This window comes from Ambystoma mexicanum, chromosome 12 (genome assembly GCF_040938575.1).
Source record: "Ambystoma mexicanum isolate Mex_15411 chromosome 12, UKY_AmexF1_1, whole genome shotgun sequence".
Lineage (NCBI taxonomy): Eukaryota > Metazoa > Chordata > Amphibia > Caudata > Ambystomatidae > Ambystoma > Ambystoma mexicanum.
In genome coordinates this window covers 377,390,148-377,411,304 of record NC_090936.1, presented here as the reverse complement: position 1 = coordinate 377,411,304, position 21,157 = coordinate 377,390,148, and the positions used below count along the sequence as shown (strand labels likewise).

At 39.7% G+C, this 21,157-nt stretch overlaps 1 protein-coding gene across 1 annotated transcript in view; it reads right to left on the bottom strand.

Moving 5' to 3' along the window:
• TEAD4 (TEA domain transcription factor 4) overlaps positions 1 to 21,157 on the bottom strand; it is a 1,088,638-nt gene that overhangs the window by 392,621 nt on the left and 674,860 nt on the right. The window contains exon 7 of the mRNA XM_069628515.1: positions 1,389 to 1,450. Coding sequence (XP_069484616.1) covers positions 1,389 to 1,450 — 62 coding nt within the window. The remainder of the gene's footprint in view (positions 1 to 1,388; positions 1,451 to 21,157) is intronic.

Below are 21,157 nucleotides of genomic sequence, written 5' to 3'. Positions count from 1 at the left end.
TCAGGTCCTTTCTACTCGCTTGCTGCCGACTCGACACCTCTTCAATCAAAAATGTATTCTTTGAATTCAACTCCACCATTTGCTATCCCTTTGACCATCAATACTCTTCCCAAACCTTTACCCCTGCCTCCCCTCGCCTGGAACACCCTTTCGATATTCCAACTCATAACTAACATACATCTTCATCTTAGGTCCTCTCTAATGTTGTCTTCCTACAAGGCAGCCCTCAAAGCCCTGCCCACCACTCTCTATGGAGTAAATTTCAACTACTAACCAACCAAACATTCCACCTTAACCTCCTCTCTCCAAACATGCCCTCCAAACCTCCCACTACCCTCAATGCCATGCTGCACCCTTCTTTACTCCACCACTTCCTCTTTGTCTAGTAACAACATGTTCTACTCATCCAATAGTTCTGAAACCCAGGATATTCTGGTGGCTTCCCTGATCTTTCTCCAACCTCCTTTCTCCCTCTCCCTGCAGGCTCTGTCTGCCTCTGTATCCTTGTCCGGACCTCCTCTGCTGAACATGAAACAATACTCCAAAGAGACAACCCATCCCGTGCCCCAATTAACCCTTTCCCTTCACACACAGAAAGGCTCCAGCTGCTCACATCAGTCACTAACTCCTCTCTCTCTTGAACCTTTATCTCAAATCAGGATTCCTCATTGCCTGCTTCAAAATAGACACTGTGCTACACTTTACTAAAAAATAATCCCTAGTGTGATTCTAATACCACTTTTATTAATAGACGTGCTTCCCTCTTTTCCCAAAACCCTCCAGTGGTAAGTGTATGAGAGCTAATCACTATCCAGAAGTTCTGGGCATCGTTTATTTCTGAAATGACGGGTGACCCTGAAGGCTTTCAAGAGTCTATAAAACGATGTGTGTGTCTCCTGCCCTCAACATTCCCACCTGTTTCTATCTTAAAGCCCTATACTCCTACACCCTGTATTTATAGGACCCTTGCTCACCTTGCCCTCCCACTTCCTTCTGTAACCTGCTGTGTTGCCCCTGTACTGAAGAAAAATCCTGCAATAGTCACAGAAATTGGAAAAAGGCTCTTGCCTAAAGGCTGCCGAGCCACCGATGATCATTGGCCATCTTCAGTTACTTTTTCCCACTTTCTTCCAAATGAGATCCATGGCCATTTGTTAACTGAATTACTTCATTCTCCCTATGGCGATACAACGAGTTATGTGCCCTGGGCTCTCGTATGCACCCTTGCTTCTCTCAGGCCGATAAGTAGGGCTTCCATGTAATAACTGCCCATAAGTGTATTGTCTGCCTTTTAGTATCCTAGATTTCCAGGTTTAAAGTGTCACACTGTGCCTTGAGCGATTAATGGTGATTTGTTTAAAATAAAGAGTGCAGTACCTTTGACATACCTGGCATAGGAAGTGGAAGTGAAGCCTGGACCGCATACGTCTGTTGAGCAAATGGTTTCACGCTAAGGAAAAACAGAAGAAAAGCCAATATCAGTTTTGATTGACCAGATCAAATCACTTTTGGCACTGAGTCAATGAGGTGTTTTATTTTCTAAAGACTAATAGTGAGAAACTTCTTATCAAATGTCCCTTTCACATTATAGCCTTTCAGAGTCATTTTGTTTCTCAATCTGCTTCGTGATAGGAACTTAGTCATCTGTTTCGGTCTGTTCTGCTGGATCCTTATTATGGTGTCACATAATGGGGTCTGAAAGTGTTGAACAACCCCATAAATAAGACAACATACTTTAAAGACTTTTAAGACTTGTGGCATCCACATCATCATCATCATCATCAGATGTTCTCACACCATGTAACCAATACAAACGATGACACATAATTGTCTAACATTAGGTAGCTACAAAATGATAGCTCTAGGTGAGATCAGTGGAAATACCTTATTCTTTATTGTGTAAAGTGGCCAAAATGAACAGTCAACGAGAGAGCATAAAAAAAGCAAAATAAGCATAAAAAGTGGAAACGACCCTACCGTTACCATCGCCTGATATCCCGGTATTTCCAGGATATTCCAGGTGCCTGCAATATCAGTCATTCCCCATTCCACTGAGTCCAATAAGACTCCATGGCGGGAATTGCAGGTATTACCGGCACTGGTATTATCGGTTGCTGGAAATATCGGCTTTTTTTTTGCCATTAGAGCCTGATTTATCTCCGGCTCTTGTCTGGAGGTAAGTAAACCCCACCAGCAAACTTGTAGTTTTGCAGTGCGGGAAGTGCGGGAAAAGTGGTGATCATGGAACTACCGGACCTTGTCCTGCACCGCAAAACCTTTAATGAGGGCCCAAGATTTTGCCAGGCTTGGATCCAGCATATCTACTTTCTCTTCATGTCTTTCTTCCCTCTTTCCTTTATTCAATTTTATTTCACTCTGTCCTTCCCACCCTCATGTGTTGTTTTTTCTCTTGTCTTATAAATATTCTTTCATTCTTTCTTCCTTTCCTCTGCCATTTCATCAGTTCCTCTTTCAGTGTTTCCTGCATTCATCATTTCTATCTTTACTCCATGCTAACATTCTATGTGTCTTTCTAACTTTCTTTCCATTATTTCACAGCACCTTCTCTTTTGTTGCATCTTTCTTTCCGTTTTCCTTCTTCTTTCTATCCATCCATATTCTGTCCCTTATCAATTCCATCTTTCTTTCGTTTCCTTACTTTCTGTTTATCATGCTTTGTATCTTTCCTTTATCCCTAGGGTACTCACAACCATTCTCTAGAGGGATAAAAGGCTTGCTTGTATCTTGGACCGAGGGTGCAATCATCAAGGGCCACTGTCCAATGCTTGAAGCCTCCTAAGAGGTGACACTTCAGTGTTAATGAAAGTGGACTTTCCGAGTCCCAGACAATAATATGTTATTTATTGTTGAAACAGGGATTTGCATCTCCTTTCTGTTCGCAAATTGCCATTCGTCAAACAGGGATTTGCGCGCGCAGAATGTCACACAAATCCCCGTTTTACATGCAAATAATTCCATGAATCATAGTTCTTTGTTTGCTTCTCTATGTCATCCTTTATTTCTTTTTCATTCTTTCCATCATCATCATCTTTCTTTTTCTTTCTTACGTTCTCCCTTTTCCTCTTTCTTTTGTTCTTTTGTAGTTCATTCTTTATTTTTGAGCTATTTCCTTCATTATAGAGTTGTTTATTTATATAATGCCTTGATTCATTCTCTATGTAGTCCATCAATATTTCAAGTGTTTCTTTTTCATTCATTCTTTCTTTCATTTTTCGTTCTGTATGTAGTTCCTTGCTTTTTTAGATATATCCTCTAGCCCTCTTTTCCTCTTTCCTTTCTTTCTTTGCACAGTTATTTCTTTGTATCTTTCTTTAATTCTTTCTCTTCCCTTTTCATTCCTTCATTCTGTCTTTCCATATTATTGTTCCTATATTTTTAATTATACTAACATTTGTGGTATATTTGTGTGGCATGAACATACTTAATAGATTTGCATTTATTCTCTTGTGTGTTTTCTATACATAGGATCCCTTTTTATATACTGATGACCTTTAGACAAGGCTGATGTAATGTAACCACATTTGTCTGATAATAGCATGGCGTAAACATTACTGCCATTTTAAATATTCATATACGTTATCCAAAATGTGTTGAGACAAGACAAACTGTTCTATTTATTAAGTTTGTCATTTGAATCAAATGATAAATGTGTAAGGTTTAATATGTAAATGAATTTGAAAGAAGAAAAGAAAGAAAAAAGAAAAAAGAAAGAAAGAAAGAAAGAAAGAAACAAAGAAAGAAAGACAGAAAGAAAGAAAGAAAGAAAGAAAGAAAGAAAGAAAAAAGAAAGAAAGAAAGAAAGAAAGAAACAAAGAAAGAAAGACAGAAAGAAAGAAAGAAATAGAAAGAAACAAAGAAAGAAAGAAAGAAAGAAAGAAAGAAAGAAAGAAAGAAAGAAAGAAAGAAAGAAGGAAAGAGCTAGATGACATTTTCTATGAAGAAAGTGAGAGAATAATGTAAGGCAATACAGGTATTGACAGATGTTTTAGAGAATGAAAGAAAAACAGTTGATCAATAGAATGAAACAAAGGAAGGCAGGAAGAGAATAAAATACATGGAAAGAAAAAAGGAAGGACTGAAAGAAGCAAAGGAGTGCATGAAGTAACAAAATAAGGAAAGAAAGAAGGTTGTTTGGAAATAAGAAAAAGAAGGAAATAAAGAAGGATTTAGAAAGATGTTCAAAGAAGAAGAAAGAATGAAAGAAAGAAGGAAAGAAAATGGAAAAGTTGGAATCGCAAATGAGAAACAAGCATGGAAAGGAAAGAGAAGATCGATAGAAATAAGGAAAAAAGAAAAAATAGAAAATAATGAATAAACCAATAAAGAAAGTAAACAATGGCAAAAAGAAAAGCTAAGAGGAAAGATGGAGTGCAAAAATATTATTCCAAAATATGTACTGCTTGTGAATTTGTGACTTCTATCATTGCCCTTCAGAGAGCCAACTTTAGGACCAGGAGCGAACTAGATGGCGAATTTTTGCAGATTTGTAACTTAATTTTTTAAAACGTTGCTTGTGATCTCTAAAGGGACACTAATCATTTTTCCAAATAGTGTAAAATAAAATGATTCATAATCGAGCCCCTTTAAGGGCATAACAAAAAGAAAAATGGTAGGAGAAACAAGACAGTATGAATGAGTATCCTCCAGGCTACTTATTGGTATCTACCGCCTGAAAGTTCATAAATGGATATGTATTATTTCCAGCAGTTAATTGTGGCATGGTAAAAATGGCAACTTTTTTGTTAACTTCAGGCACATTTCTCTTGACATCTCTTGACTCAAACAAATGGGACATCATTTAAAATCCCTTAGAAACAGCTTATCTTTTATCTTTGACGCTGAAATAAATGTATATTTCTTGGTTAAATAATGCAAACTAAAAACTACTACGCTGGGTGAGGCTGCTGCATGATCACAAAACGAATCTCTTCTGAGTTATAAAATAAATATCATGATTCTCTAACCTGCTGGATAGGAAAATGTCTGATATTCCCAAATCTATTTGCTTTCATGTCCTCCAATGATGCACATATTATGCAGACTTTTCCCACACAGCTTCGCTTCCTAGTTACTCTTTACTCTTGAAACCAATGCCAATTGGATAAAAAAATTGAGAAATATGCCACTTCAAGTAACTTTGCATCTACTACTCCTTGAACTAGGAGGACTATGCGAAATCTTACTCCACTACTGAAAATGTCAATCTCTCCCGCCAGCTCAAATCTAGGAACGTCTCCAGTGTTAATCCCTTAAGTGCCAAGGACAAGTATGCGCGTCCTTTTTTTGTAGACTTGCATAATAGCCTGACAGTTAAATCAAGAGGCTCTAACAAATGTGGTTGGCCTAAGAGGTGCCAGTTTGACCAAAGTAGTGCAGGGTGTGGCCTAACAGAGAACTAGTGGAATGACAGAAGCTATTATTCGAACACTTAAGCAGGAATCCTGCATGTAGACCTACATAAAAGCCTGCCATTTTTATTATCCAGCACCACCAGGAGGTTTTAGACCAGAGGTCTGCAACATGTGGCTTGTCAGATGTTTTGGACTGCAACTCCCACAATCCCTCAGCAACGACACTGCTGTCTACGGATGATTGGAGTTGTAGTCAAAAACAATTTGAAAGCCAAAGGTTGCAGACACATGTCTTAGACATACTAGTACTACACTCTGTTATGAAACTTGCTTACCATTTACATATCAACAAATGATTCAACTGTTACAAAGTTGTGTTTGGTCAGTTGTCAAGAGTGTCCAGGGGAATATACACCATACCCCCACACTACAGACTTGTGTTTGCTAAATGCAGAACATTTGCTTTTTACAAATTCCATGCTGATGCCATTTCAGTGTCGTGCATTGTACTTCATTCATTTTCCAGTTCGCCACAGACGCACTGCATGGGGGAAAGAGGCAGCAGAAGGTTCTGGAAAGTGACCACTCAAAGAGCAGAAGCGATCATGAAAACACCTCAGCCAAAGACAGTGAGGGAGATGCAACTATTTCTGGGCCTTTGCAACTACTGCAGGGCATGGGTCTTTGACTACAGCTCATAAATCAAACCCCTTTTGAAAGGACATAAAGAAGCTCAGAAAGATGACAGTGCAATAGCCTGGAAAGGTGAAATGACGGAAGAATTCAATGAATTGAAAGAGGCAATATCCACAGCACCCTTTCTAGGGATGCCGGATTGCAGTGCAGATCTTTTCCTATCCTCACATTCAAATGGGGTAGTATTGACAGCAGTGCTCACACAGAAGACTACCTTAGGACACAAACCACTACCATATTACAGAGGAATACTAGACCCAGTAACGAGAGATCATTATCCCTGTGAACAGTTGTCTGTAGCAGCCTTTGCAATTGAAAAGTCAACCAATATCACAATGGGCTGTGGAGTAATGTTATACGTGGAGCATGTCCTGTTCGCCATTCTTGAGAAGCCCAAAAGCACATTGACCACTCAGAGAGCATCTGGATATGAGGTAATCATCTCACATCCAGCAATCAAGAATGTCAGATATAGTCAATCCAGCAGCATTCATAGGAGCCAGTAAGGGAACAAGATCACGTGCCTGAATGTACCAAATACACTGAATACTATGATGATATACCTCATGTTAGAGAACATGCCCTCTGAGGGGTGGGGGGAGTCCTATTCACTGACGGTTCCTCTTCAATTGATCAGAATTTAGGGGAGAGACACACGGGGACCGCAGTGGTAAAATTAAAACAGAATGGCAACTTTGAAGTAGTGACAAGTGAAAGATTGCCTTTACATTTGACAGCGCAAGCAGCAGAATTATTAGCGCTTATTGTAGCACTAGAAATGCATGAATATGATAAAATCACAGTGTATTCCGACTCTAAGTGATGTTAGCAGTACACGCAGGGCTGACACGTTGGAAGGACGGGGCTTCCTACGCACAGACAGCATGCAAGTGCAGCATGTGCCATTATCGGAGAGACTCATAGACTCATAGATGCACTACAGCACTATGCACTATGCACTACGCACTACAGCTACCATCAGCCATCGCCGTGGTGAAGTGCATGGCCCATACCAGAGGAGGAGAATTAATTTCCTGACACAGAGGACAAAGAAGCAGTGTAATTTCCAGAAATATCTGAATTTGACACACCACATAATAAGCACATAAGATTGTGCAGCATAGTAATGAAAGAAGGCTTTAATACCTTGCCCATAACCAAATAACCAAATTGCAGGGGCGCACGTCACCAGAAGAGCAGGAACTGGGGTACATAGGGTGCTCATTGTACTCCCATGGATGCAATGTTGTGACAGGACAGTACTGGCAAACCGGTTTTGCCTCTCGCATTACTTAAAATAGCATTAGACCAACTTCCCTATCCCGTGCAAATAACATAAGAGAGTCTTGCAGCTTTGATATCGGAAGACTGGTTTGTACCCAATCTCGCTGAACATGTTGCTGTCTTCTTTGTAAATTGCATGGTTTCTCACATGTGTATGGCTGGGCACATACTGTGAACAGTGAGAGGAGCAATACCCCATCCTACTGGAACTTTCCGGCACTTGCATCTCGATTATGTTGATATGCTCCAAAGTTGGAACGGCTTCAGATACATGCTGGTAGTTGTATGCCCTTATTTCTGAAGGATCGAAGCAGGTCCGTGCACATATCTTGATCCCACATGTTCTGAAAAATTACTCGTATGTGAGGTTTTCCCATGATGGGGAGTTTGTGAAGTCCTTTGGTCTGACAATGAACCTCATTTTGTAAATTAATTATTTGAGCACATCACAATCCTACTGGGTATTAAGCATACACTTTCCTCTACTTATCACCCACAGGGAAACAGGATTGTGATTGGTCAGCAGCCTTCTCAAATAGAGAATAGCCACATTAAAAATGACCCAGAAAAAGAATGGCTCCATTGCCTACCCTTGGCCCTTTTTGCAATGTGCAACCAGTCCAGCTCAGACCATCACCTGACTCCATACGAGCTGGTGACAGGACGTTGTATGCGTATACCTTTTGCTCCTCCCACTAGTGCACAAACTGATGCCCATATTGGCAATGTTGTTCTTGGAATTGGAACTGAATTGCATGACTATCTGGCTTCTATGACATCAAGTGTTGCTTTTATGTCTCAACTGCTTCGAGACCGACAGTAGGGGTCAAAGAAGAATGGATGAAGAAGGCCAGCAGCCCGATATTCAAACAGGGCTCAAGCCCCGCACCCTATATATTGGTGATAACATTTATATAAAGAATTTTACTAGGAAATTGTGCAAGCCTCGGTTTGAGGGCCCCTAAATGGTAGAGGAAATCACTCCAGTGCTGTCAAGATCCAGGGTAGACAAGCCTGACTACACCTCAGTGCCATCAAACCCTGCAAAGGTGAGACCCCCCTGATGCCAGTCCCAGAAGTTGAAGCCGAAGAAGAGGTGAAGCAGATACAGACGCAATCGGTCATAAGAAGCAGACAGCAACCCGCAGCTGAAGAAAAATGATAAACTGTCCTTACTTACACAAAAAATAACCAGCTCGAGTGAACTTTCTCCCCTAAGAACTTTTACCTGCATAATAAAAAAGGACACAGACTTGAAGGAAAGTATAAGAATGCTCGATTTTGCCTTTAAGACTACTGCTGTATGCAATTCTCTCTTTTATAGTAGATAGTTACCTTGCTTTAAAGACAAGTAAAATACTGCTTATTTCTCTATTAATAGATCCAAAAATGAGATTCATCATTGAAAGAATCCTTGAAGCCATGATTGTTCAGTTTCTCTTGTAGGAATTAACTGTTTGGAAATCAATATGAAATTATCCAGCAAAAGAAAATGGATCTTTTTAATGTTGTCAAGTTCAAGCTTTTAGCATGTAGACCACTTAACGCATGTGCCCCCTTACAGCATGTGGACACATTAGCAGTAATAATAGCTGCATTTTTCACCTTCTGCTGTCTCTATTTCTTTATTCTTCTGCCATTATGAGAACTGGTTCTTTATAATGTACACAACCCAGTGTATACTAATGTGACTCCCATTCCTATGTTAGATGAAACAATGCCCCAGCCTTTCTCTATTGCTCCTAAACAAATTAAAAGGGTAAGGAGAAATGCTGACTATACTTTCCAACAAAAAAAGGCCTACATAACTGACTCCGTCAAGTAACCAAAAATATGTGATATCAACACATGACCCAGGTGGGGAGAGGGACATCCAATGAGAGCTGCTGTGTGTGCTCTCTCATTCACTACGCCATGAGCGCTTCCAGGACATTTGTAACCACAGAAGTACCTGCACATGATGGCCATTCCCTAACCCACGTAGCGCTCTGCATGACTAGAGGGCAGTTTGAGGAAAGATGAGCCACTCTACGATGGATGTCGAAAGACACATTCCCCTACGAGAATAGTTACATAAAATCAAAAGCTATGATGGATGATCCAAAGGTGAAGAATAAGGTGATACAATACATATTAGGCAGCCCAAACAGAAGAGAATCTGCACCAGTAGATCAAAAGATGCAGCAATGCCGAAATGTTGTAAGAAAGGAGATATGAGGCCTGCCAGGATGTTTGGAGAGACCCCACTTACTAATATATGGACAACTATACAATTCAGCCTGATGGGTCGAAGCTATGATGGGGTGTAAAGCACAAGCACTCCTGTCAGTAACAGTAGAAGTGCAGAATGCAAATGATAAATGCCTCAACAAATGGACCAAACATTCTAAGCTTTTCATATCGGTAGAGGATGAAGCAGGTCCCCTACCCATAAGTCCAGTAAAAAATGGCACATTATGCTTCAGAAATACTGATCCTGTGAAAGCAGAAGAAAACAAGAAGTGCAAATGTATTTTTTATGTGCCCAGCATGAAAATAGGTACTGCTGTATTGATGCGCCACTATTGGGCTTGTCGGTCCAGAGCATATATTAAGCTGCCTCTGAATTGGAGAGGGCTATGTTCCATGGTACTGATAAGCATACCTACATTGGTAGTGCCTGAAAACAATGTGCAAATTGCACGTTTTCCTAAAATGGATACGAACACGAGAAAGAAAGGATCTATAAACCTCGAACCAGCAAGAAGAAGCAACTATATTCCAGACAAATTGGAAGAGGCACTTGATGAAATACCACATGAGAATAGACTTTTCAGCAGGACAGAAATGTTCCTTGTCTCTGTTTTTCCAGGGGTGCAAACAAACACAAATGCCAAGTGGTTGCAGATAACCTGTTGGGAACTGCTACAAATGATTAGCAAAACAGTGAAAGGCGTTAGCGCTATAAAGGAAGAGCTGAGAGCAATAAGACTCATGACTTACACGTTCAAGTGAATGGGATGCATCGAAGAAACTGTGATGCTGCAAGGAGGTTCAACTCACTAAATCAGATAAAAATACAGATCCAAGCAAACCAGACAGTAGCTGCAAAACTTCTTTACGGTTAAAGTAGAACTAGGAGGTTTGGACTACAACTGAAGAGAACGTAAGATAAAAATTCACAAGCATAAGACACATTTTTCTGAGATTAAGTAAAGAAATAAACAGCCATTGAAAACCATTGTGATCTGGGTATTGAAATGCTGGACAAACATCTCGTAAAGCTGAACACAAGGGGGCGTCAGTACGAGTTTGGAGGCAGCCATGGCGCTGTTAGCACCACGGCTGCCTACAAACCCGGGTCTGGGTCCGGTCGGGCTGAATGGGGACTTACCGGGACATTCCGACCTATGCGGACCCGGTAAGTCCCCATTCAGTTAACCATTCCCCATTCCCATTTGAGACCCCATAGGGCTCAATGGGAATGGGGAAGGCTCTAATAACGGGCCCGCAAATTGCGGGCCCGTTATTAACTCCAAGGTCCCTTAACGGGACCCGCAGAGAATGGCTGGTCAGACCAGCCGTTCCTGCTGGGTCCCGTTAAGGGACCTTGGAATACGGCGGTAAGGGTTTACCGGCACCGGCATCATTACTGGTGACCGTTAACCATTACCGCCCAACTCCTAATGACCCCCAAGATGTTAGGAAGAATTAGATAAAAAAAGAAAAGCCCCTGAACAGGAAACTTTCTGGTATCCCCACAAACCCATTTGACCGCTACCTGTGGACAATTGCAGCATTGAACTTGTGAACTACCATACACCCACTGCGTGATGATATAAGGCAGATCAAGATGCATTCCTAACCACAACTTAAAACTTTAACCAGCTAATGAGGCACAAGCCTCAGCATTCAAAAAACATCAATGTCAGATCATTTCTGGTAGCCAGAAATAAAGAAGGGACTCCAAATGCTGGTTTTTCAAAATGTTTAACAAGCATTTCAGAGCAGATTATTAAATTAGGTAAGCATTGAATAGAGGGTGAATTGGTAAATCAGATTCAACACTCTAAAAAAGATATTGTTGGAATAATATATTATATTTCATTTTTTATTTGTCCATAAGCAATTACTTATTCCACTACTTGCAAAATAAAAAGGAGTGGAAATAGAGAATTAAAATATCAGGTAATCTGTTACTCTTCTCCATTCTTCGGTTTTGTTTTGCCTATTTATCCCTACTATATCTCCCTACAGTATATACAGTATGACCAATATGTATGACAATCTTATGTGTCAACGTAATTGCAATATTACCTTTGCACATTCTTGTCTATTTTACAAATACTTTACTGTATGACTAAGTTTGCCTCCTTGACTTGTACCTGCAACAGCGCCTCAATGCCTCCGGGTTGTATGTGCACTTTACAAATTAATTAAATTAATTAAATAAATAAATAAATAAATAAATATTTAACTTTTAGACTCTGTTCAGAATTTTGTGTATCTAGGCATACATTTTATGGGGAATTGTAAATTATCTGCGCAGTAGCACTTTCAGGGCCATCTATGCAGAGAATGGGATTACCATTATAAACAGTCTTGGACCCAAATGACCATACAAACTCAAAGGATATGGCAAAGTACTACTTTATTATCACATCAATAAAGGAGGGCAATCTGGTGAACAATTATTCGTAGTCCACACACACACACAATGCATATTGGTTACACAAAGGCTTTATACCGCAAAGTGCATCAGCTATGATTTATTCCGACGTAGCAAATAATGAAACCTATTAGGTTTAAGGAATAGGTAGCGGAACATATTTACTTAGAGATTCTATAAGTGTTAGTTACTTTATTGGCTGCTCCTCTCTGGTAGGCAAGCCTCAAACTTCTTTCTAACTACGTATAGTACAGTTTATATCAGTATAACTAGAGCAGATTGGCCCATGCAACATTGTATGTTCATTGTTGCATAGGCCCTCATGATAGGTTGGAATCCTCTCCCAACCGTGGACACACAGCTCAGTAGCCGCATGCAAGCAAAACGAAACTCAGGTGCAGAGAACAACGTCAGACTACTACCCACTTGACCATTAGTCCTCATCCGCCAAGCCTTCAGCCAAAGCCTCTTCTTTGTAGTTGACCTTGCAAGCTGTTCACTTCTGTATAGGTGCACCACTATCTTCGTCTAGAGTTAAATGAATAGGCCTTGTTTTCGAGTTCTGAATGACGTATGAGGAGACCACGATTTTGTCCATTTTGACCTTTTATTCAGTACTATATAATTCTTGGCCTCTGGAGACTTGGTTGCTCTACCTCACATAGGCTTTTCTGCATCTCTCCTTGTCAATACTTGGCACTTGCAAATGTTCGCTCATTTACTTCATCTAAGAGAAATATGTCCTGCGTACATTGCGCATCCTTGTTACCTCCCCTTGCACCCTTCAGTGCTTCTTGCTGTGGTATCCTTGATCTCTGACCAGCAGCTATGCTTTGGTCATGCATGCATTTTTATTTCAAGCCTCTGTCAGCTCTGCAGCTCTGCTCTCTCTCCTTCAAGCTCTTCGCTTATTATGATTGAGAGGCAGTGGCCATCTTTTCAACATGGCCGATTCGCCCGTGTTATGTTTTCTACTGCAGCAAGCTTCTAAATGGTGCATCTATATTGCGTTTCTGCGTATATACATTCATTACTCATTTGGTTATTTATCTTCTTTGTTAATATGTACTTATGTTTATTCTTGTGTCTTCAGTTACATCTTCATTTTGACATATTCTTATATCGTTTCAGTGCATCATTGTATCTTCTCCTTATGACATCACTTTGCACCTGTCAGATCGTCTTTACAACTCATTGATATTCAGTGATGCATGCAAATCTCCTGCTGCCACCTAGGTACGAGGGCACATTCATACAGTTGTCTGAGTGCATAATGTCTCTCATACACTCAATGCGGTATTGGGATGATACCTGGTGTCACGCACAGTGTCTTCTTGTTATTCATCCAGTATGAGGGAGATGAGGGGGCAGAGTCTATCGGTGACATACACGACTGCTCTTCTACAAGTCCAATCATATAAAAAAGGCATGTTTAAAGCTTGACCGAGGTAGTAACGCTACACTTAGATTCTATGCAAAACATGGCAAAGCGGCATTATCACCTGCTCTCAATATATTGAATCTTCAGTCCAAAGAAGCTGCTTTGTATGGTGCTGAGCTGTGGCCAGGCAGCAGTTTTTGAAACTGCAATTGTTGGATAATACATTTTTAAAAAAGCTTAATGCCTATCAAAATCTACACCAAACCACATGCTACACGCAGAATTAGAAGTAGAGCATATTCTGGATGAAATAGCGCTGAAGCAGGTTATATATTCGGTGTTTTTACAGACTTTCCCCCACTTACGGAAATATAGACAAGCATTGGTCTATTTACTATCACAGGACGGTAGGACGATTGTTCTGTGGTGTACACATATTAAATATGTTTTTGTCTTGATAAGCCTCACCAATTTGTGGACAATGGGAACCAACACCAATGTTGACATGAAGGAGAAAATAATAACAGCCTTCTGAGAGGACAGTAAGGCCAGAAACTTGGCAATGGGTGAAAAGTCATCTTTGGTTTCAGAAGCAGGGACCTGCACGCAACAACTAAATTGATGAGCTAGGTCCCTCATATGCACATTCCTTGTATATGTTATGTTATGTTACATGGCATTTGTATACCATGTACTGTCATTAGTATGGCCTCAAAGCACTGTTAGGTGAATGCCCTTGGAGGACCGAGGTCCGAGATGTGAGATGTGAAGAAGGATTCTAAAATGCGTGTGTGCATTTTAGCATAGGGGGTGGCTAAGTCCCTGTTTGCGACCCATGGAGAAATGGAAATTGGATGGATGCTTTGAATAGAATGTACGGAGAGTAGGTGAGTCAACGAGACTGATTATGTGCACAGCTGGACCAAATTGTTTCGTGAGGCTCTATTAGCAGTGGTGATGTGTGTTGTGAAGTTCAGAAGTGATTAATGCAGATGCATGCGGGTGGGTGGCTGTGCCCCGGGAGGGATAGAGCTGTGTTCCATTGTTTTGGAATGCTACAAGTGAATCAAGGCTGATATCTAGTTACCATGAGTTTATGCAGATCATATAAGGTTTGACTGGAACCTTTTCCAGTGTGGACTAGGTTCCTCCTTGTTGTCTCATCAGGTGACTCATAGGGTGCCCCGCCTTCCTGTCTGGGGGTGATAGTTCACCCAGGAGTTGGACTAGGTCAGTGAGGATGCGAAAGGGAAGAACCAGGTCTTGAGAGGCTTTCAGAAAGCAAGGTGATCCTCTATGCGGTGGACGCAAAATAGAATTGAGTTCCAGATAGTGAGAATTTGGGCTGAGAAAGAAGATCCACCTATTCTGGTCGATTTTGTGACTGGAATGACAAGGAGAAGAACCAGTTTTTGGTGGGCCTCTAGGATGTGAATTTGTTTTGCAGATATTCTGGTCCTGTGGTGTGTGGTGCTCGGTGGGGGATGCACATTCCATTGAAGGTGGATCGTCGTCAGATCAGCACGAGTGAAGGACACGAAGGGCAGGTGTGAGGTCTTCTCTAGAGTCTAGGGCAAGAGGGGTGCCTTGCTGAAGTGTTTTGTACGTGTTGGAGTTTGCTAATTTGTGGTGAGGGGGCCTCCAGGTATAAGGTGTTAGTATAGTCTAAGTGTGAGAGGACCATAGCCGAAATTTCATTTCGGATCCATACCTTTAGGGTACATAATGAACGCATGGAAGATGACACATTCTGATAAGTGCATATGCTGCATAGTTTATACAGAAAGCTTGGAACATTTCCTTTGCTTTTGCTCAAGCTATGTTAAATACAGATCTCTCTAACTTAAACCCTTATGAAGAGCTGCTAATATTTATACCATTTTTAAATCAATGCCACGAATAAGGCACAGTCTCAGTGGCTACATTTATACACTGTGTGCAGTAGCACCTGGGGTGTTTCAGATTCCAGATGGAATTAATAATAATGTTCTCAGATCCAAATAACCAGACAGACTCAAAGAATATGGCAAAGTATAACTTTATTTTCAGCTCCATAAAATAAGGCAATCTGGCGAACACTGGTTTGTAGTCTACACACTCACACTAACAATATGATTATACAAAGGCTTTATACCTCAATATGCATCAGCTATGACATCATCCTATGTGGCAAACTATTGAAGGGAGGGATTGGTTAAGAGAACATATGTACCTATATATCATTTAAGTGTTAGTATCATTACGGGATGCCCCTTATCTGGTAGGCACGTCTTGAACCACCTCTAAATACGTATAATAAAGATTATTGCAGAATAACAGCAGCCAATTGGCTTCTGCACAATTGTATACCACACTGCTGCATAGACCCTTATCATTGGTCAGCATTCCCTCTCAACCTTGGACTTTCGGCTGGTTAGCAGTATGTAAGCAAAACTAAACTCAGGTGCAGAGAACAACGTCAGACTACTACTCACTTGCACAATTAGTCCACCATCTCTCATCTGTCAGGCCCCAATCCAAGGCTTCTTCTTTGCAGTTTACTTTGAGGACTGTTCTCTGCTCTGGGACTTTTAAGGGAGTGTAGGAACACCATTATCTTTGCTTGGAGCATAATGAATAGGCCTTGTTTTCGAGTCCTGAATTACGTGTGAGGAGACCATGATTTTGTCCATTTCGACCTTCTTTGTGTGCCATTTAATTCAATTAGGCTGGGTGTCGTTACTCCTCTTGGCCTCCAGGGACTTGGTTTCTCTACCTCACATTAGCTTTCAGCGTCTTTGATTGTCCAATGCTTGCCACTTGCAGATGTTTTCTTCTTTGTTTAATCTAAGAGAAATATGTCTACGTGCATGGCTTATCCTTTTGACTCTCCTTGTGCCTTGAAATTATTCCTTGATGTGGCATCCTTGAACCCAAGCCAATGATATTCATTGTTCCTTATAGAGCGTCTCCTGACTCTGCAGCCCTGGTCTGTCTCCGAGGTAGCTTGCTTGATTTCAACATAAGTCAGATGTCCATCTTTTCATCATTGCTGCTTTAGTCACGTTATATTTTCTTCTGCTTCTATATATCTCATCTACCTTGCATTTCTGCTTATGTAAATTCACACCGTCTCTTCTCATTTATTCCTTTGGTGCGCATGATTTCTTCATATTTAATTACATGTTTCTCTTCTTACTTCAGTTGCATCTTTATTCCTTAAGTACTTTTATAATGTTTCGGTGCATCTTTATGTCTTCTCTTCATGATGTCACCCTGCTCTCATCAGGCTTCACTTATAGGTCTTGGGTGTCCAATGGTGTAGGCAGACATTCTTCCACAACGTCAGTGTTAGGGTACATTCGATATGGTTGGCTAAGTGCATAACATCTCTCGTATCTTTGATTCGGTATTGGGATGATACCTGGTGTCACACATAGTGCTCTCTTACTGCTGTTCCAGAATGTCAGAGGTGAGGGGGCGGGTACTTCAGATGATGTGTACATCTGTTCCTCTACAACCGAGAATGGCTATAAAGAAGAGGAACAACCACTGCGACATAAGCAACTCACATTGAATTTTGGTTTACATAATAGCTCAACCAGTATTTTTTTCCTGTAGCCTTGCTGTATTTATTCAAATCTGAATATTCTTCATTCTTAGGACAACATCATTCTTCATTCTGAAATTAAACTCAAAGCCAACCCGTTCTTCAATGTCAAATTAAAGCATCATTTCCTTTTTGATAAATACATCCCCAAGTGTTTCCTGTGGCAATTTATTGCGTTGTGAGATTATGGAAACGTCATCTTATCTTCATTTCCAATTAGTTAATGGTTCTCTGTACCAACTAACCAAACTAATCTTTTTAACGAAGAAGTCAATCTCTTTAAATTCATCAGGAAAATGAAACTAAAGATATTTTTTGACTCTATACCACCTATACAAGAAAGATCAGTTACTTTTGACAGTTTGGAAATGAAAGCCAAAAGTACGTTCAACCCCAATGTCAGAAACTCCACATTGGACCTCTTTGAAATGAAGATGAAAAAGGACCTAAAAGCAATCAGATACATGGACATGAAAAATCAGAATCTTCGGAAACATCAATTGAGAATCTTGAAAGAACTAGCTGATGACAGGACAATCGAAATTAAGCCTGCAGATAAAGGTGGGGCAATTGTGATTATGGATGTTCATTTATACAAACAAGGATGCTTATCTCTACTAGAAGATCTCAACACATACATGATTATTGATCACAATCCCACTTTTGAAAGACAACGAATGATAGAAGAACTAGTCAATAAGGCTGCAACCGAGGAGATGATAACGGACAAGACAAAAGATTTTCTCATCAACAAAAATCCTGTACTACCAGTATTTTATGGACTTCCAAAAGTCCATAAAAACCTTACGAACCATCCATTCAGACCGATTGCAGTGGCAACACAGAGTATCTTTGATCCACTCTCAAGATATTTGGATAAACTACTCCAGCCAATTGTACAATCCACCTGCACGTATCTAAGAGATACCACACATTTCTTGAATGTCTTAAATACTATCCACCAATTTGATGAGAACTGGATTCTGTTTACATTAGATGTCCAATCACTCTACACGTCGATTCCACATGAAGAGGTCTTAGAAGCCCTAGAATGGATACTATTACAACAAGAATTTTTTGCGGCCAATAAAATATTTGCAATAGAACTAGCAAAAACAATACTTTGTAACAACTATTTCAGATTTCAAGGCAGATATTATTTACAGACATCCGGTACATCAATGGGGTCAGCTATGGCCCCAGCGTATGCAAATATCTTCATATTCGATTTAGAAACTCAATACATATTGGAACATCAGACATGGTCAAAACAGTTGGCCATGTGGAAAAGGTATATTGATGATATTTTTGCAATTTGGAAAGGAACAAAGCAGGAATTAGAATCATTTCTGGAATACTTGAATACATGCAACAACCGGATTAAGTTTACGTTGGAAATAGGGAATCTGTCAGTCCATTTCTTAGATGTGAAGATCTATCCAGAAGAAGGGCAACTACACACCACTGTGTTTCGAAAACCCACTGATGTGAACAACAGTTTGTTCTTTACAAGTCATCATCCACATCATCTGAAAAAGAACTTACCATTGAGTCAATTACAGAGGAACAAATGAATAACCTCCAAAGAGGAGACATATCAAGAAATGGAGAAGGAACAAATTTCAAGATTTGAAGAGAGAGGATTTGCAGAAACAATCTTATCTCAAGCTAAAGAAAAATGTCGCTTGAAGCAAAGAACAGAACTTTTAGTACAACAATCAAAGACAGATAAGGACAATCCCCCATTGATTTACCTTACACAATATTCCACTAAAAGTGCACACATCAAAAGGGCCTTACAGAAGAACTGGAAAATCACCAGGTTAGATTCACAACTCTTTTCCCAAAACCACCTCTAATGGCATACAACAGAGGAAAGAATTTGAGAGATTCTTTAGTAAAAGCAGAAAGAGTCAGCACAGTACAATAGCGATTTTTGGCCAAACAAAAGAAGGGAACATTTCCCTGCCTAAATTGCAGCCAATGCAATAATGTGCAAAAAGGCTCTATAATTAGGCACCCATATACAGGACAAAAAATCATGTTAAAACACTACGCAACATGTGAGAACAAATGCGTAATATATGGATTAATTTGTCCTTGTGGCAAATATTACGTGGGTCAAACTATCAGATGTGCTAAAGATCGCATTTCAGAACACAAATCTAACATCAGAACCGGCAATATGAAATCGCCGGTGGCAAGACACTTTAAAGAGCAACATCACACAATCTCACAATTGAAATTTGTAATCTTGGAAATAATCACAAGACCAGCCAGAGGTGGCAACCTAGAACATATATTAACACGCAGAGAAATGTTCTAGGTCCACAAACTAGAGGCATTGGAACCTAGAGGAATGAACGAAGAATATTGTTTGAGTTCATTTCTGTGAAAAGAACTAAAGGACAAGTAGTAACTACCCATGAGCGTATAGGCGAAAAACATGGGAACAAAGGCGACATCTACCATTTACAGAAAATTGTTTACTGGGGTGAAAAGCAATATTGCAGAAATTGAATGAACCAACATGAATGTGAATTACGTTGTGAGTTAATGGAAAGGTGGTCTAAATCCATACATTTTACAGAACGCTAACACATCATTTTGATTTAACTCAGATCAGTTTGACAAAATCACTTTTGACAGATTTACCTAACATCATAGGCACATGATTAAAGAGCAGTTTGACAGAATCACCATTCGCTGTTTAACTTTTTGCTGCTTTACACAAATTATATCTAAACATGAAGATATAGGTCCGTAAACTACACGGATGAGAGAGAGAATCATAACGATATGGTATCGCGATAAGAACCAGAACGAGACAATGTACTCGGCAAATAACACACGTGTTATGTTCAATATAACATAGCTGAAGGGTATGCATGCAGAAAAGTGAGTCATATCACCTGACTATATGTTCGTAAATCTTAGAAATGGAGCAACTAAAAGTTCCATAATTCCTAAAGATCACGTGACTAGATCACATGACAATATATAGCTAAGTTTCCAGGAAACGGGTTGATTAGGAGTAAGGAGACACTGGCTTGCGGAGGGCGGAAGACAGAGTTAAGGTACAGCACAGGGATCTGTTGATTGGGGAATATTGACAACTTAAACATTTGACACGCTGAATACAGGGTTAACATATAATATCTTTGAACAGGAAAATACAGCGCGAGTGAAACCGCGTCGCGATAGGAAGTAGGAGAAAGGATAAAAACACACGCGGCAGGAAACATGGAACATTTCAGGTAAAAATACGGCGTAAACATTAAATGAACTTGAGAAGGCACTATTCAAATAAATGGTAACGGAATACATTGCGTTAATTTGGGCTATTTATTGATACACAGGGAGGAAACCTGAATTGACCGCGGCATATTCCTAAAGGTTCAGAAAGTGACCCCATATCAAATATAAATTGGTGAGTTCATATACTACGTAACCAGTATTGGCTGGCTAATGTATGTAACACATAACTATAATATGATTACTTACCTTGTAGATCATCCATTTCTAACATTTGCGATTGTTCGAGTTGAAAATGAAATAGACTAGCACTTCAAAGATGTGAACATGAACAATATACAGGTACTGCTCTGCAATTGAGAGAGTGTAAAACAAATATTTACTGCCTATTCACATTATTAATTCACATATTGTATTATTCACAGAGAACCATTAACTAACTGGAAATGAAGATAAGATGACGTTTCCATACTCTCACAACGCAATAAATTGCCACAGGAAACACCTGGGGATGTATTTATCAAAAAGGAAATGATGCTTTAATTTGACATTGAAGAACAGCTTTGAGTCTAATTTCAGAATAAAGAATGATGTTGTCCTAAGAATGAAGAATTGTTAGAATTGAAGATTACTGTAACAGAAAAAAGTTGTTGCTCCTGATGAAGAGAGGCAAAATCTCTTGAAACGCGTAGAGCTCATTTGAAATTATTCGTTTTGAAAATAGTGGTTTTGAAAATATTTGCTTAAAAAATGTGTTGGAGTTTTTGGTAGCTTTTTGAATTTGTTCGAATTCCTTTGAATGGTTTAAAATATGTCTAAAGAAATGGCTTTGAGTGAATGTAACTCAAAGAAATAATTATATTCTTTTGTAAAATATGTAATAATACTATTAGTAAAATAATAGAAAAATAAGTTTAAAACTCTTGACTGCA